This window comes from Erpetoichthys calabaricus, chromosome 17, assembly GCF_900747795.2.
Source record: "Erpetoichthys calabaricus chromosome 17, fErpCal1.3, whole genome shotgun sequence".
NCBI lineage: Eukaryota > Metazoa > Chordata > Cladistia > Polypteriformes > Polypteridae > Erpetoichthys > Erpetoichthys calabaricus.
The window spans coordinates 67,694,679-67,711,494 of record NC_041410.2 but is presented as its reverse complement, the minus strand read 5'-3'; the positions used below and the strand labels follow the sequence as shown (position 1 = coordinate 67,711,494).

The 16,816-nt window shown below is 35.7% G+C and overlaps 1 protein-coding gene across 3 annotated transcripts; it reads left to right on the top strand.

Moving 5' to 3' along the window:
* Window positions 1-5,344: 5,344 nt before the first annotated feature.
* lysmd4 (LysM, putative peptidoglycan-binding, domain containing 4) lies at window positions 5,345-16,147 on the top strand. Of its 3 annotated transcripts, none has more exons than XR_007933714.1 (4): window positions 5,345-5,435; window positions 7,550-7,824; window positions 12,761-13,811; window positions 13,866-16,147. XR_007933714.1 is itself a non-coding variant. In XM_028823312.2 (3 exons), the coding sequence occupies exons 2-3, from the start codon at window positions 7,564-7,566 to the stop codon at window positions 13,394-13,396; spliced, it is 897 nt and encodes a 298-aa protein (XP_028679145.1). In that variant the 5' UTR covers window positions 5,345-5,435; window positions 7,550-7,563; the 3' UTR covers window positions 13,397-16,147. The 3 variants fall into 3 exon arrangements, 1 of the variants encoding a protein (XP_028679145.1); XR_007933715.1 differs by having other exon boundaries at window positions 5,348-5,435; window positions 7,553-7,824; XM_028823312.2 differs by having other exon boundaries at window positions 12,761-16,147.
* The last annotated feature ends 669 nt before the right edge of the window (window positions 16,148-16,816 follow it).

Genomic DNA, 16,816 nt, shown 5'->3' with positions numbered 1-16,816 from the left:
CATGGAAAACAATAGTTGTTTAACTATTATTAAAAATGTTAAAAGATTTTTCAAGCCACAAGCCTCCCCAAAATAAACAAAAGGAAAACACAATAAAAATGCGTTCTCAGCTTGTTTTATTAATAACTGTCAGTAACTACAGCTGAAAGAAGCCCATGGAGAATCAGATAACGTCAGCATTCTCTTCTGTACAGCCAAAGCCAGTTTTCTGTCTTCTCCCAGGATTTATTCTGTGTTTTTTAGTCTTTAGTCCAACAACCAATGTATCAAGTGAAGAATGATGTATCCAGTTTCTCTTTTCCAGCCTGTTAGAGTTTAAGCCATTTGCATGGTTTATTCATTTTTTAAAACAAGTAGCTAGTTATATAAAGTACACATTTTAACAGAGCACAGAAGGCATTCCCAAAGACAATAACAGCATAGCTTCACTCCAGTATAAGGCAAATATTTTACTGAGACCAAAAGAAATTGTATGTGGTATATGACACAGAGCAATAACAATTGAATTACATTGATCCCTCGCTATATCACGCTTCGCCTTTTGCGGCTTCACTCCATCGCGGATTTTATATGTAAGCATATTTAAATATATATCGCGGATTTTTTGCTGGTTCGCGGATTTCTGCGGACAATGGGTCTTTTAATTTCTGGTACATGCTTCCTCAGTTGGTTTGCCCAGTTGATTTCATACAAGGGACGCTATTGGCAGATGGCTGAGAAGCTACCCAGCTTACTTTTCTCTCTCTCTTGCGCTGACTTTCTCTGATCCTGACGTAGGGGGATTGAGAAGGGGGCTGTTCGCACACCTAGACGATACGGACGCTCGTCTAAAAATGCTGAAAGACTATCTTCACGTTGCTATCTTTTGTGCAGCTGCTTCCTGAAACGACATGCTGCACGGTGCTTCGCATACTTAAAAGCTCGAAGGGCACGTATTGATTTTTGATTGAAAAACAAACTCTGTCTCTCTCTTTCTCTGCTCCTGACGGAGGGGGTGTGAGCTGCCGCCTTCAACAGCTTTGTGCCGCGGTGCTTCGCATACTTAAAAGCCAAACAGCCCTATTGATTTGTTTGCTTTTCTCTATCTATGTGACATTATCTGCTCCTGACGCGCACTCCTTTGAAGAGGAAGATATGTTTGCATTCTTTTAATTGTGAGATGGAACTGTCATCTCTGTCTTGTCATGGAGCACAGTTTAAACTTTTGAAAAAGAGACAAATGTTTGTTTGCAGTGTTTGAATAACGTTCCTGTCTCTCTACAACCTCCTGTGTTTCTGCGCAAATCTGTGATCCAAGCATGACAATATAAAAATAACCATATAAACATATGGTTTCTACTTCGCGGATTTTCTTATTTTGCGGGTGGCTCTGGAACGCAACCCCCGCGATGGAGGAGGGATTACTGTAATTGATTTTTATTGCATTTCACAAAGAAGAAGTAGTGAGCTGTACCAGGTCAAAAATCCTTTGGATCAGGTGTGTCAGACTTGGTTCCTGGAATGGCTTCAGGTTGTTGTTGAACCCAATCTTATAATTAGAAGACAATACTTCCTGGCAGTGTACTCACTCTGGCACATCAGAAATTTCAAATAATCTTTACTTTCTCTATACTTTTTGTTAACTGACATCTACTTAAGGAAAAATAAATAGTGTAGACTTCAGAATATTAAAAAAAAGAATTAAATGAAAATCAAGACAATAATGTATGTTTCATTAGCAGCAGAAATTGGTTACTAATTTAAAAAGTGGTTGGAACAAAAACCTACAGGATCTGAGTACAAGTCCTTTTTTCTACTGGCATTACAGCCATATCTAACCAAATTGCATAATGGGCATTGACATGCAAAATAGCTATTTGCCAAAAAACAATTTCAAATAGTATTTAAAGCCATTATTAAACCGGATTAATTCACTTTAGGACTAATTGTGCTAATGCCTGTTCTGGAAGACTCGCTACAGGGCAGAAAGTAACTCTGAACAAAATTAGACTGCAAATGAGTGAAAAACATAATACAGAAATTCAAAACCTCATCATCACTAGTCAAAAGCATTTAGAATAAGCCACCAGTGACACATCTCTCACGTGCTATGTAGTTCAAAGAAACAGGACACCAGCACATCTGAAACTGCTGTAACCACAGATGCAATCTGAAGCCATTTTTAGTAAGACATCAGTGTATTTTATTTGTGATTACTTTTTAACTAGTTTTTTTGTAACAATTTTCATGTGCTATGTCTTAAAACTGTTCTTAATATGTAATACTGCCAAACCTTATAGCAAATATCCACATCTATAAGGTAGCTATTATAGTGTACAAGTGATTTGATGGACTGCCAGCTGAGTAATGGTAGTTTGTTCTTGGGGAAAAAATGAATTTTTTGACAAAACAAGATTTTAATACTGATTTTTAAATGCAGAGTATTAATTTTTACACAAATGTGTAGTGAAAATCACTTTTAACTGAACTGCTAAAACAAGTTTAGTTAAAACATATTGCTATAAATTGTTAGGTTAGTTCTATCTCAGGACTTTTGTGCATGCAGTGCAATACATAATTGGTGTAGATGATGTCTAAGTATTTTTATAGTACTAGGGTGTTGTACCATGTTAGCCAATAAAATGTGTCATGTTGCTTGACTTCTCACTAAGTATTTTTATGCAAAACATGGATGCTATTAATTAAAATGTAATGATACCATCTCAGTAGTATCTTTAAGATCTTCCAGCGCCTGTGACTGGATTTAGAATATGCAGCTACATTTCTTGTATCAGAGCAGCAAAACTAATGGAAGTGATGAAATCATTGCATTAGTTGAAACAGCTCTCAAAGTACTGACCTCCTGCTCTAAAATGAAGACTCCTGTAATCATGCTAAAGAGAAAATCATACTGAATTAGAGTCATGGGTCATCCTCAAAACTCGTAATGTTGTAAATTGTTTGGACCTTTGCTGCTTGTCACTAAAGTTTTCCTTATTTAAACTTCTATTTTATTTGTATAAGTTTTTTATCTTTAGTGACAAAAAATTAGATAAGATAAAGACTTAAAACTTGTTTTTGAACAAAACATATACTTGCATTTTCAAAACATTTGATAATAAATCCTAACAACACAATATTGACCTGAGATGCAATATTATTTGAAAAGTAATTTAAATAAATAAAACATCCCAGCAGCCCATGTTCAATTAATAAGGTGAAAAGCTCACATAAAGCAGTTCAAAGGCTCATCTTGTATATTAGTTTACACACCTTTATTGAATGGCATCGTCCCTATTTCTGTCAAAGCAATCTTTATTAGAAATTTACTTAAAGCATACATTTGGCCACATCACCTCCATTTCGAAACACAAGAACAGTTTAAATATTTTTTTAAATTTATGAAATATTTCATGTGGCAAAGTAATATATATCACGATTGTGAAGAAATAACTTTGACTTGAAAAAGTACAATCATATCCTTTAAGTTAATAGATCAGATTTGATTGGAATGATCTCAAGAATTAATGAATAAAACCAAATTTGCTTTTCTAAGATTAAAAACAAAAATTTCACACTTTAAAGGGACGCACAACGAAAAATTACATTTTTTAAAATGTTACTCAATGGAGTTTGTAGTGATGGCCAGGAAAAAAAAAATAATCTCATGTTTTCCTCCAGAACAGAAATAAAAGAGCTTATAATAGAAAGTAATGGTGACCTGTTCTGCCCAATAGTGAACAATGTGAAAAATAATGACCAATATAAAAAGCATCCATGCCAAAAAAAAAAAAATTGTAATCTCAATTGTGTTGCATAATTCACATATCCATTCAGGAAACCTGTCTCTCCCTCTCATTCACTAATCACTGCAAACTGCATGGGGTAACATTAAAAAATATATACTTTCTGGTGGAGTATTCCTTTAAACTTACCTCAAAAAACGTCTTAATGAGAAATGTCAGAGTGGCCTGCATAACACAGCAAAGGCCCAAAATTTTATTGTAAGTGAGCCATTCCTAAAACACGCCTTTTGCCACATAAAGTCAAAAGTAGCTTAATCCTCATCACCTTACACAAATGATTAATGCCTGTACTCTGCACGTTTAAAAATAGGCAGGCAGTGTGGAGTGGTGGTTAAAGCTTTGGACCTCAACCCCTATGGTTGTGGGTTCAAATTCTGCTACTGAGACTGTGTGACTATGAGTAAGTTACTTGACCTACCTGTGGTCCAATTGGAAAAAACAAAAAACAAATGTAACCGATTGTATCATAAATGTTGTAAGTCACCTTGGGTAAGGGTATCAGCCAGACAAGAAAATGTAAAATGTAGGCCTGCTTAAAATTCCTGTGTATGCAAAACTACTGTCAGTTGGGTCTTTAGGTGCAAAGTCTAAATGGTTTACATAACAATACATAAGTTCCATAAGTCTCAGCAATTTATACTTATACTTATTATTTTAACAAAGAATATGTTTGTTTGAAGTGTCATTGAGGCTGGTCATATTGCTTTTTTTTTCTTTTTTTACAAATGTAGAAACTGAATTGATTGACTATTACTATACACTACCTGTTCTCTTTCCCTTCTTGAGTTTCCTGTTTTTTGAATTAAGCATAATCATGATGTTTCTGTTCCATGCAAACGTCTTTGAAGTACACTGTTTTGATTGGCCATGTGACCCTGAACTTGATTGTTTTAATGCATGTGCCACTTGCCTGGAACCTGATGCTACCTGAATAAAGTCCGCCCTTCAAGAACCTGAACTTGATAACAGGATAAACTGATGTATCAGTAATAAATACATACTACACTTGTTTGCTAAGTGGAAGACCAGTTTATAATAATTAAGTCAAACTTATAAGCATTACACACGTTTGAACGTGAATCAAACATGTCTTCTACACGTACGAGTTCAATACCAATATGTAAAATTACCCAAAAGGCGACAGTAAAATTTGCATTGATGTTCATACTCGATAGTTTTCTGTTTATCGCATTTCAGTCAAACTGCAAAATACAGGAAGAAAAAAAAATACCCAAAATAGTTTTATCTGACACCTGAACGTACTGTCCGAAAAGTTATTAATACGAGCCTTGCAGGGAATACACTGAAGAAATAAAAATCAAAATTTTTTAAAAAAGGTTGCGAACGTCTAGAGCTTCCTGATAAGCCATGGCTAGAGATTTCCAGATACGCTGTTAGCCTAAACCTTTCTTTTATTGCCTTGACACGTACAACGCAGAAAGCGTCAACCAAACTCGAATGATCTCTCTCTTTCGAAACACTCAAGCCTGTGTATGCTCTCAGATGATTGGATAAGACTGTATGACTTCTAAAGATTTGATTGGCGCATGGTGTTCACCCCGATCTCTTTCTAGTTGTCCCGCCTTTCCGGTTAGTGTGAGCCGGTCGTCTCTGTAGTACAATGGGTCTGCTTTGCTGTTTTAGAACGCGGTGAGTGAGGTTTAAAATAGTTTTTAGATAAGTTTTTCTCTAGCGGAATATACGCCGAGTTCTCTGTAAGTTATCTTCTCACGTGAGAATGCTTTGTCTAAACGTTAGCGGTACTTTGTTTTGTTGCGAATAGATCTGATGTGCGTTTTTAAGACGTGTTCGTCTTGCGTACAACCTTTCGTTTGGTTTGGTGTTAATGGAAATATTATAATACCGTTATGCTGTCAGATTGTATTTCTTCATAGTTTCACGTACACGCCAAGCAAGCAATACACGCAGGCACCTGTCAAGCTGAGTTGATTCCTAGTTTGTGAGCAACCTAGACCGAATCAAAAACTTCACATATCCTCAGTGTCTCTTCCCAGGCGAGAATAAATAGATAGATACTTTATTAATCCCAAGAGGAAATTCACATACTCCAGCAGTCAGCATATTGATAAAAAAGAATGATAATAATGCAGGTATAACAGACAATAACTTTGTATAATGTTAACGTTTACCCCCCCGGGTGGAATTGAAGAGTCGCATAGTGGGGGGGAGGAACGATCTCCTCAGTCTGTCAGTGGAGCAGGACAGTGACAGCAGTCTGTCGCTGAAGCTGCTCCTCTGTCTGGAGATGATACTGTTTAGTGGATGCAGTGGATTCTCCATGATTGACGGGAGCCTGCTCAGCCCCCGTCGCTCTGCCACGGATGTCCAGCTCCATGCCTACAATAGTGCCTGCCTTCCTCACCAGTTTGTCCAGGCGTGAGGCAACCCTCTTCTTTATACTGCCTGCCCGTAGAAGAGGGCGCTCGCCACAACCGTCTGATAGAACATCAGCAGCATCTTATTGCAGATGTTGAAAGTTGAATGTACGGTTGAACCAAATGTTTCTGCTTAGAAATTCTTCCTCGTTATAAACTATCCATACAAATGAATAGATTTCGAATGTAGATGTATGTTTCCGTTAGAGCGTACGTGTATTTTGGATCAACTTTTCCAAAAAATAAGTTCCTTTCATAATTAGTTTGGTTCATAACTTGTTACTTATGCATTATCACAATCATACGGTCATTTCCATAAATGGTTCAGATATCTTTATACCACTGATTTATCTGTTTTAAGTGTGACCTTGGAAATGCAGATTTTTTTTTTGTTCTGTTATTTTTCAGTAAACATTAAGAAGTTACAGGCAACAGGGTTGATGCCTTATCAAGCATGTTTGGTTGTTAATAAGCTTCTGTCAAAATCCCTGAGTATATTTGTAGCAGTGACCACTATGCCACTGTGCATAGTTCTGCAAGGAAATATTTATATAAAGTCCATCAGTTTATTCATTTTATATGTCCTGACAATAACAGTAGTAAGAAATTCATTTAAAGATTCATTGTTGCCACTTGCCTTGTTTTTTGTTAATATGAAAAATATCAATATAGTATCTGAATTCTCCTGGGTGACCTAAAGTAATGTGCACAAATCCAAAAAAATTGTATATGAGTCGATAAGCTACATTTTGAAGTTTTTTTTTTTTCGTACCCACGTGCCAAAAACACTGTTAAATCCACATCATTCACTTTAAATATACAAGGGCTAATGAAAAATGAGGATATTGTTTCATGTTTCTAAAAGTCGTGAAGTGTGTTCTCAATATTTTTATTCATGCTTTTGCATATGAAAGAAGATGTTGCCAGTGCTGATCAAATTATGTCTTTCAGTACTACTGTGCATAAATAGTGATTCAGAGAGGGCTACAATGGTTTTCTGTAAATTTTCGGTTAAGCAGATGTGTTGTGATTCAGATCTTAGTTTGAAATCACTGCGCAAAGATATTACTGCAGAATGATGCAGTGGAATTTAGGTAGGAATCTTATGTCTATATATCTTTGTTTGTAGCATTGACTTTCTTGAAGTCTTTGAGGATGACGCTGGTTATAATCCATAAAAACAACTTAATGGCTTAACTGAACAAAATAGTGAAGCTTATACCCTATGACCATTTATGTATTCAATGTCAGTATTTAATGACCCCAGTCTGTCCTGAAGGTTTTATTTTACAAACTATGCTGTTCTTCCTGTGTAAAACATTTCATTTTGTTGTTATGCTGAAGTGTTTTTTTTTTTTTTGTGCTTAGCAGGTGATGTTATCATGATTAGACTAAAGGATTCTCTCCTAAGGCCTTTTCAGGCACCAGTGCAAATCCAAACTCATCAGAATAGCAACTTGTATCTGTTCAAGACTGAGGGAACAGATTCAGACGAGTCATCAGAAGATGAGTTCAACACTGTGCAGCTCAGGACCAGGAGTAGAGAGCAGGCAAGAGACAAAAGAGGGGAACTGCTTTTGCTTGAACGTGATGTTTCGGATGCAGATAATCTTAATAAGTTAGCACTTCAGTATGGATGCAAGGTAAGCAGGACTTTCACTTGATCCATCAGTGACAGTGGGTGTTGTGTCATTTGTAGTAGTTTGCTACATGCTGTTATATCTTTTAGTAGTTATATTTAATCAGGTTGTAGTCCTCAATTTAGCAAAACCAGCAGGTGCATGTCAAGCTGACCAGGTTAAGATTTAGAATTTAATTTATCTTAGATATATGTTTTTCTCAAAACATTTAATTATTTAAAGGAACTGGTGTTTGTCAAATTAATACTATTCTTCAGAGTTTACCTGTTTGTACTGGAGTGGAGTGCAGGCCTTTCACTAAATATATTATTCCAGTTTGCCCACATTTGTACAGAAAGATGAATTCCTGATAGGGTCATAATAAACCTGCAAAGAAACGGTGGAAAAATTACACATGGAAACATTTTGTAATTGTTATAATTTTTAAATGTATGTATTAGAATACTGAATTACTGCATACTAATAATATTGAAGTGCACAATAAAGTCTTTAATGGTCATCATTACTACAAATTACATTGCAGTGCACTAAGCCCTGTGCCTGTATTAGCATTATGCAAGTACCCAAACTGATTTCTCACCTGTGAAGCACTAATTCTATCATTACACATTATCACTATGGTGCTGTCATTTTAACTTTTTAGAAAATACTATCATGCCAAAAAAAAAAAAGCTACATTCTCAAATGTATTCTCTTGATCTTAGCTGGTAATTATAAATTGGCCCCATAGTTTCATGGGGTCAGTATTGTCACTTGTATAATGTATAGTGAAATTCTTACTGGCATGTACTAGTCAACTTTCTGGTGACATAATCAGTGAGTATGACAACCTTATCTTCAAATGTCTGCCTTCTTGAGTGTGAAAATGTGTTTTTATGGGACCTGTGGTGGACAGATTCTTATGTTGGTGCTGTGATAGGCTGCAGCCCCTATATTAGAATAAGCGTGATTGCCAGTGTTAGTGTTAATATTCTCACATAATGCTAGCTTTTTCACCATGCAGCCCAGGAGTGTCTAGGCTAAGCTGTTAACACTAGAATTACCAGAGCCTACGAAAAAACTCGTAGATCTGGCCCACCTTAAATCACTTCTTAAAACCGTTCTCACCTCTCCGCCAGCGTCTTTTGTCATCTAAATGTACTGATAAAGACAAGCTGCCAGCAGCCGGCTATTCCATCCCCCCAACGACTTAGAACGTAAACGAGCTTTTCCCAGCTCATGCCTTGATTGATTATCTGGGAGTGAAGTGGAGTTTTAGAGTAGAAATAATAGATTGTTATTTGGAACACATGCATTTCATATGTGTTGCATTTCTACAGTAATCTGTGTAAACACATTGTTAAAACAGAAACGTTTTACAATATTCTAGTAGCAAATGACAAAACGTAGGCATAAACTATATAATGTACGAAGCCTGAAGTCCAAATATCAAAGAAACACTTTCACAAAAGGTACAAAAAAAGAGCCACCGCCAAAAAAAGCCACCATAGTGTGCGACATTGACACATATTAGCTATCACTGTTTCCGTGGCGTAACAGTATCAGTCGCTGACTGGGAATCAGAAGGTCATGAGTTCGATCCTGCACAGCTCCATTTTGAGAAGTGTTCTTATTTTCACTATTTTAGAATAAAAAGATACATTTGATTTCAGTCTGTAACAGCCGGTGTAATTTATGATATTTGTAAAGGTTAGCTTTATTTTTTTTAAATTCACTTTTCATTGTCTCAGTCGCGTTCAAGATCCTTCCCTACCACCCCCCCCACCTGACACTGCTGTTTTCACATAAAGATGCGCTATAGTTCTGCAGTGTATCACGATACATACGACCGCGTGTTTTTTTCCCCCAATATTGCCAGTCCCCACGTGTTGCTGTATGCTGTTTCTTTTGTACTCCAGGACATGCAGAGGAAAGCATAGTAAAGAGCAGTAACTTCAGCGCTATATGCAATCATCAGACACTCCCCATCTGATGCTGTTTTCACATAAAGACGCGCTAAAGGTCTGCAGTGTACTTGTGACTGCATTGTCGTACCAATGCTTGCGAACTGAAGTGTCTGCATGCACTTTTCGTGGCATTATACGTGTATTTTTTGAGCATGCCCATGTAGCTCAAACACAGGAACATATGTTGATGTAAAAGTATAACAAAACAAGTGCACTTTTATTCAAGACTATAACCGAAGAAAACAGAAAGCAAGTTACAGTAGGCGGTTGATATAACAGCTTGTGTGGTGCAATGCTAAGAACTGCTGATTTCCATTCTGTGCTATATAACTGTTAACATTTGAATCTGATGATTGCATATAGCGCTGTCTTATTCAGTGTGCGCAAGAACATGCAGGTGGCCAGTTGCTGAGTGCTACGACGCACATTTTAAAAAAAGAAAGAGACAAATATATGTGATGTTTTGAAGAAATCATTTTATGACGCGAATAGTACCAATCAGAAAACATCATCGAAGTAATGCAATATTATTTGAAAACGAACAGCGTCAGATCGGGTGTGAAGTTATACTGGCGCTGTTTGAGTCAGATCAGAAGCTGAATAAGCTGAAAAAGCTCCTGTTCTGACTCTAAGTAAAAAAGCATGAATTAATCAACAGAAATAACCGCGATTGACATTTTAAAGTTAACGATTTACAGTGCATACCAATTTATAAATTCAATGTCCGTTTGAGGGGGAAAAAAAAAAAAACACTTTCTTCAAAGCTTTGAATCGAACTCACGTCTCTGTAGCACGGTAGGGTAGCTGTGCTCCAAGTCAGCAAACCGTAGCGTTAAGCCACGGAAGCTGTTGTATCATCCTTGAACCTTTTGTGAAAGTGTTTATTTGATGTTTGGACTTCAGGCTTCACAGATTCTATAGTTTATGCCTACATTTTGTAACATTTATTACTAAAATATGAAAAAGTTTCTGTTTTAGCAATGTGTTTACACAGATTGCTGTAGAAATGGAACACACATGAAATGCATGTATTCCAAATAGCGATCTATTATTTCCATTTTAAAACTCCAGCAGTTCAGTCACTCCCAGATAATCAAACAAGGCATGAGCTGGGAAAACTTAGTGAACGTTCTGCGACGGTGGGGGATGGAATAGCTGGCTGCTCGCTGCTCCTCTTAATTGGCACATTTAGAAGACAAAAGAGAGGTGAGAATGGTTTTAAGGTGGGCCGGATCTACGAGTTTTTTCGTAGACTCTGGTAATTCTAGTGTTAAACATCTTACATACTGTATGTTAACAATCATATGTAGAGTACCTTCACAGAAATTGTAGAAGGGCTACACATTGGAACATTTCAAAATGTAACTTAAGTAGTTGTCGAATATTATATGTTTGATTGCGTTTTTATAGCACATTTCAGAGATCATTACAGGTGGAGAAAATGTGAAACTTATCTAAAAAGACTTTGTCATATTTTAAGTTGTACCAGTAATTTAAGGTATATTACTAGGTAAAGGGCATTTTTGGGGATAGTTATCCTCTTACATGCTTGTGAGAAGACAAAACCTGACATGGCGGCCTTAGTCGCAAGGCAAGAACCAGTCCTAAGTGAGGCAACAATCCACAATAGGGATTTCCTGTGTGTTCACCTACAGTTGTTTATCCTAACATACAGTTTTTCGAAAATTGGGAGAGGACTAAAATACCTGGAGAACACCCGTGTGGATGTGAGAGAATGTGCAAGTTCTGTACACATAGTTCCTTTATCTTTGAGGCAACAATGCTATTCACTATATCATTATGCCATCACCAGTTCTATTAACAACTTCCTATTTCGGCAAAATAAGTGATATTATTTGATATTTTGCTATTCCCATTGTATGTGAGCTTTTTAATGAACACGTCTGTGACGATGCAGGTCCTGCTCCAGGCTTCCTTGTCCAGTTTGGGAGCTCTTGAACCTGACACCGTCAGTAATGTCACCGGATGAGCTGGACAGTGAGACACAATGAAGCAAGGGGATGGTGCAAAAAAGTGCTTTTATTAAAAAATAAACAAAAAGCAAAAGTGTTCAAATAAATAGTGCGGTGCAGTCAAATGATCATTACATAAATAATCCATTGTAAAGGTAAAAATCCCAAAAGGTTAAAACAAGGCTAAAACATGAGAATTAAAACTTGCAGCAATCATTGCGGCTACACCTGCCAGACACAGCTCCTTACCAGCCTCTTCAGCTCAGTTAAGGTTTGCTTAGCCAACGAGACTTCAGCTGGCGCGGTCCTCTCTCTACTGACCCCTGTCTTAACTGCCACTGCCGGTGTCTGCTAGACCACTTGGGTTGGGTCGGTTGTCCTCCTGTCTTCCTTCTCGCATGTGGCCGTCCCTCAGATCCCTAGGGTGGACTCCTCCTCTATTGTACCCAGTCTCCTATTCAGTGGGCATGAACCGTCCCTTGAGCGGCAATCGCTCGCTCTTTCTGGGACCCACGACTGCGCTGACCTTCCTTTTCCTCAGCTGGCTGGCTTGTCCATTCTCTTGCACTACCCCCAATTCTGCTCTGTTGCTCTCCAGTCTTTTACCATTCTCCTCCCCTTCTGCCTTGCGCTTCTCCTATTTATTACAGGGACGTGGCTCATGTGTGGCGATTAGCAGCTCCCAGCATCAATTACAGATGCGGATGACTCCTCACCTGTGCACTTAAGCGAGGACTGTCTACATCATGAGCGCCTGGGAACCATTCCGGCTACACTACCACACCCCTTCTTTAAGCCATGAGAGTGCCAATTATCTATTTAAAAAAACTGGCCTTTTCAATCTGAGCTGTGTGGACCCGCTGCACCACAATGTCTTTTAACAATTTGTTGTAATATGTGTGCATAATATATAATATACATGTGTGTGTATTTTGTAGTGAGAAGATTGGTCTAAAAAAAAAAGTTGTTGATTTTTAAAGAAGAGCTTTCTTTTAATATGTTTCTTTTCTTACTCTGTAGGTTGCAGATATTAAAAGAGTGAACAATCTAATTCGAGAACAAGATATGTTTGCTTTGAAGTCTATTAAAATCCCAGTAAAGAAACATGGCCTTTTAACTGAGGCAAATCAAGAATTAAGGGATCCTAAAGGAGCTACATCATCTTGTGTTCTTGACATTGATACAAGCTATTCTCTGGATAGTGATTTGGTTATAACTGACAGCTACAGGCCTGAGTCTAATAAGTGCACAAACTTTTTTAAAGAAATAGACAAAAATATTGAAAGAATTATTTACTCCACAGATTCTGCAGGAAAGACTGATTTTGAGACTTTGAGTATAGTGGCAAACAATGCAGAAAACCAAACTACAGCCAATCATGGGGCAGACTGGGGAATCCCCTGGTGGAATGCAGTCCTTCTTATGCTCATTATTGGAATTGTTTTCCCGGTGTTTTATGTAGTATATTTCAAAATACAAGAAAATGGAGCCTTGAATTCATCAGCCACATCGCCAGCTGCCTCCACTGTTACTTCAGATGTGACAGAGAATAATTTCACTACAATAATTCCAGATAAAGCTTTGAATTTAAGAAAAATGATGCCAAGTATTGTAACTAGGACACATGAGAAGGGTAAATTGCCACTGCCATCATAGCGTTCTCAGTAGGTTTTGCAGGTATCCGCTAATTTGCTAGTGAAGTACCTGGTAAACGAACTGTAATCTCTCCACTGAAGAAGGTGCTTAAGTACGTGACTTTGGAGAACTGGTGCTGACAGACCTAATCCTCACCATTTAATCCCCACCTTCCCAAAGGGTATGTCTGCTGTATATAAGATGGAGCTATTTGAAAGCCATTAAATTCATTAAAGAAGCATTAATATTATATATATTTAATAATTCATTGATTCAGTATTCAAGCGATAGTTTAGACAATTTCCATTTACAAAATACTTAGTCTGCAGTACTAATTGAAAAAGAATAAACTGATTTCATATAATTATTTATTTTTGTTTCTATTACTTTCAGTGTTTTATGGACAGTATAGTTTTTTCTTAGTATTTGTGTAGAGGTCCAAATAGCTGAATATTATGTTCTTTTCTTCAGCAGCTACACAATATTTCAGAGTCATACAGTAAATGAAAAATAATGCATGCACTTTTAATAAGTTTGCTTTTTAAGATGAACTTTGTTTTGTTTTTTTTTTGCTGTAAATATAACATTTGTCTTTTAAGCCATGGTTGTGTCTGGAATATAACTAGTATTTTTTCGTTATCATTATGGGCTTTATACAGTGGCTGAAACAAACCGTCAGCTGTTGAGAAATGTGCAGTTTTATATGAGCTAATATTTTGCTGGTGTTATTCTTTTTAAACATAATCCGGAAGAGTGACATTTTTATAAACTGGATGAAAAATGATTTTATATAAAATGTGTTTAGGCCATTGTTTTGTAAACATAAATCTGTTTACTGACTCCTTGACTAAATCTGAACTTTCAGTACTGTATGCTTAATTGGGTGTTTATTTTTGTTTATATTTTAATGTTTATATTAAAATGTCACCTTTTGTTTTCCTTGGTTTCTTAAAATATGCTTTGATTGTTTCTTTCATCTCTCTTTAAAAAAAAAAAAAAAAAAAAGAAATCAAGGGAAAACTTGTTTAGAGAAAATTTCGATTTGCACTTAACAAATGGTTGATTTAAAGCTCATGTTCAGGTACCATATACTAAACTGATTGTATTTTGAGGTGGTGCTCTGTGCTTTTCACACTTTATAAAACATACTGCTGGTTTCTCTTCAGAAGTTTTTTTTTTAAACCTCTATAAGTTTGTTTACTTATTAAATTTATTTGCCATGGTTGATAATGATTGACTGCCTCATAATTACCAAAAGTAGAAAGTTTTGGAATTGGTACTTAATAATATAAACTGCCACTCCGTATGTCTTGTTTATTGAACCCTAAAAGAACACTACTAATTGCCATTATACATAACTGAAATTATTATAATTTCTTAACTATTGATTCTTGCATCCTGCAGTAACCTGAACTTTTTAAGAATGGTTTCTGTAAGGAATATCATGTAGCCTTTTGTGTCCTGAATCATTATTCGTTTTATGGAGCTTTTAATGTAATATGTTGCCATTTTTATGTTACTGTTAAATATTTTTACCATTTGCACATGCTTTAAGGTTTCTTGTGCTTATTTAGTAAACACAATAATTACTGAAAATAAATTAAATGGCAGATTTGTTTCTCATATCACAGATACTACCATATATAGAGTAAATGAAGCATTTAAAGTTCATGTGATGCTTTGCATAAACAAAAATGTTTGTTTTGGATCTTTTTTTGAACAAAACTACCAACAATTCTCTTTAACTCCCATATATTCGTTTCCTGTAGCCATTACAATTCATATTTGAGTCAGCAAATCTAATTTTTAATGTCTTACATTAATCCAGTATTTATCATTAGAAATAAATTCACTGTGTTGACCTTTTATTAGTATTTAAAAGAAGTGCAGTTGAGTAAGTGTTAAAGCATATTGATATTTTGTTTTTAAGTATATGTTCTCATTGCTGCTATTGTGGGCTGTCCTCATTTATGAAAGGCAGAAGTTAATAGCCCATATCTATATATGCTGCTAAAAAGATGATTAATGATAAAGAGATTTAAACTGCTAATCTTAACAACCTATTCAGATGCAATTTTCAATTTCTTTTAAAGTGTATTATAGATGCAGTCTGTACAAAGGAGCATTTTTGGAAGTATTACACTTAACTACTGTGGTTCTCTTTGTAAGCCTAATGTATTAAAGATAGGCAACTCTGATTTATTGACCTTCATGGAATCATGGGTACTAAATGCAACAATGATTGCTTTCACTTTATAGAATGACATCTGTTTTTGGCTACAAAAATGATGGTACTTACTATTAAATTATAATATTAAATGTGACCTCTGATATATTTTTTAAACTGTAGGTTTAATTGTGTATAAATTTTGTTTGGAATAATTACTTTTGTTTCTCTTTCTTTGGTAACATTTTCAGTTGATAGCTAAAATGTCTGGCTAAATTCAAAGTCTTTAATTACAGTATGTTGGATAGACTAGATAATTTTGTGTGAACTGCAGAGTGTGTATGGTTTTTTATTATTTCATTAGCCACAAACTCAAGATTAAAGTAAACATTTAAAGTGAACTTCAAAATAATTATTGTGGCTGTTAAACTGATTTGTATTTGAACATTTTATGTACATATAATATGTCAAAGTAGAATATTTTAAATAAACATAACATTATTTTGTTTTTTGTTTATTTATGAAATTTAGTTGTAATTGAAGAATGTGCAGATGATACTAATTTAGTTTAGTATTTACTGTTTATTAAAGTATCTTTTTATTTACCCAATGGTTACTCATTATTTTGGTGGGTGGGTGTGCCAACAAAAGGGAATGGGGACAAATGCTCACATGAAATATGTTATTGTGACAACTGTATGTAGCTATAGAATTTCACACTTACAAAAATGATTAAAGGTTCCCCTACATGTTAATATGATGATAGCTGTAGGTTTTGTTCCTTATGAGGACATGTTTGCTGGTTTTTAATAGATTGTAAATATGTTCCCTCCCAACCTAAAGGCACCCAAATTAAGTTAGCCCTCCTTAATTAGAGCCTACAGCAAATAATACAGACATGTGGACAGATGCCACATTTAGTCTGTTTCTAAAAGATTATGCATAATGTGGTGCTATAAATTTCACAGTGCAGTTAACCTTTTATTTACATTGTGTTTTCTCTCCATTTGTATATAGTGTTTGTCCATGTGTTGTTTGTTTTGTTTCCACGTTTTCTTTATTTTGTTTTACTTTTAAAAAACAAAAATAGATTTCTTTCCAATAAATTAAACAGTATTCTACCACTAAAATCACAATTGGTAAGATGCTTTTATATCCTTATGGATATTATATTTACAGTAGATGTGTACTTCAAAGGCAGGCTTGTCACAAGCATTAAGAAGTTCGACTTTCACTTGGACTCCAGCTTTTGAATGTAACATCCTTTAAGCTGT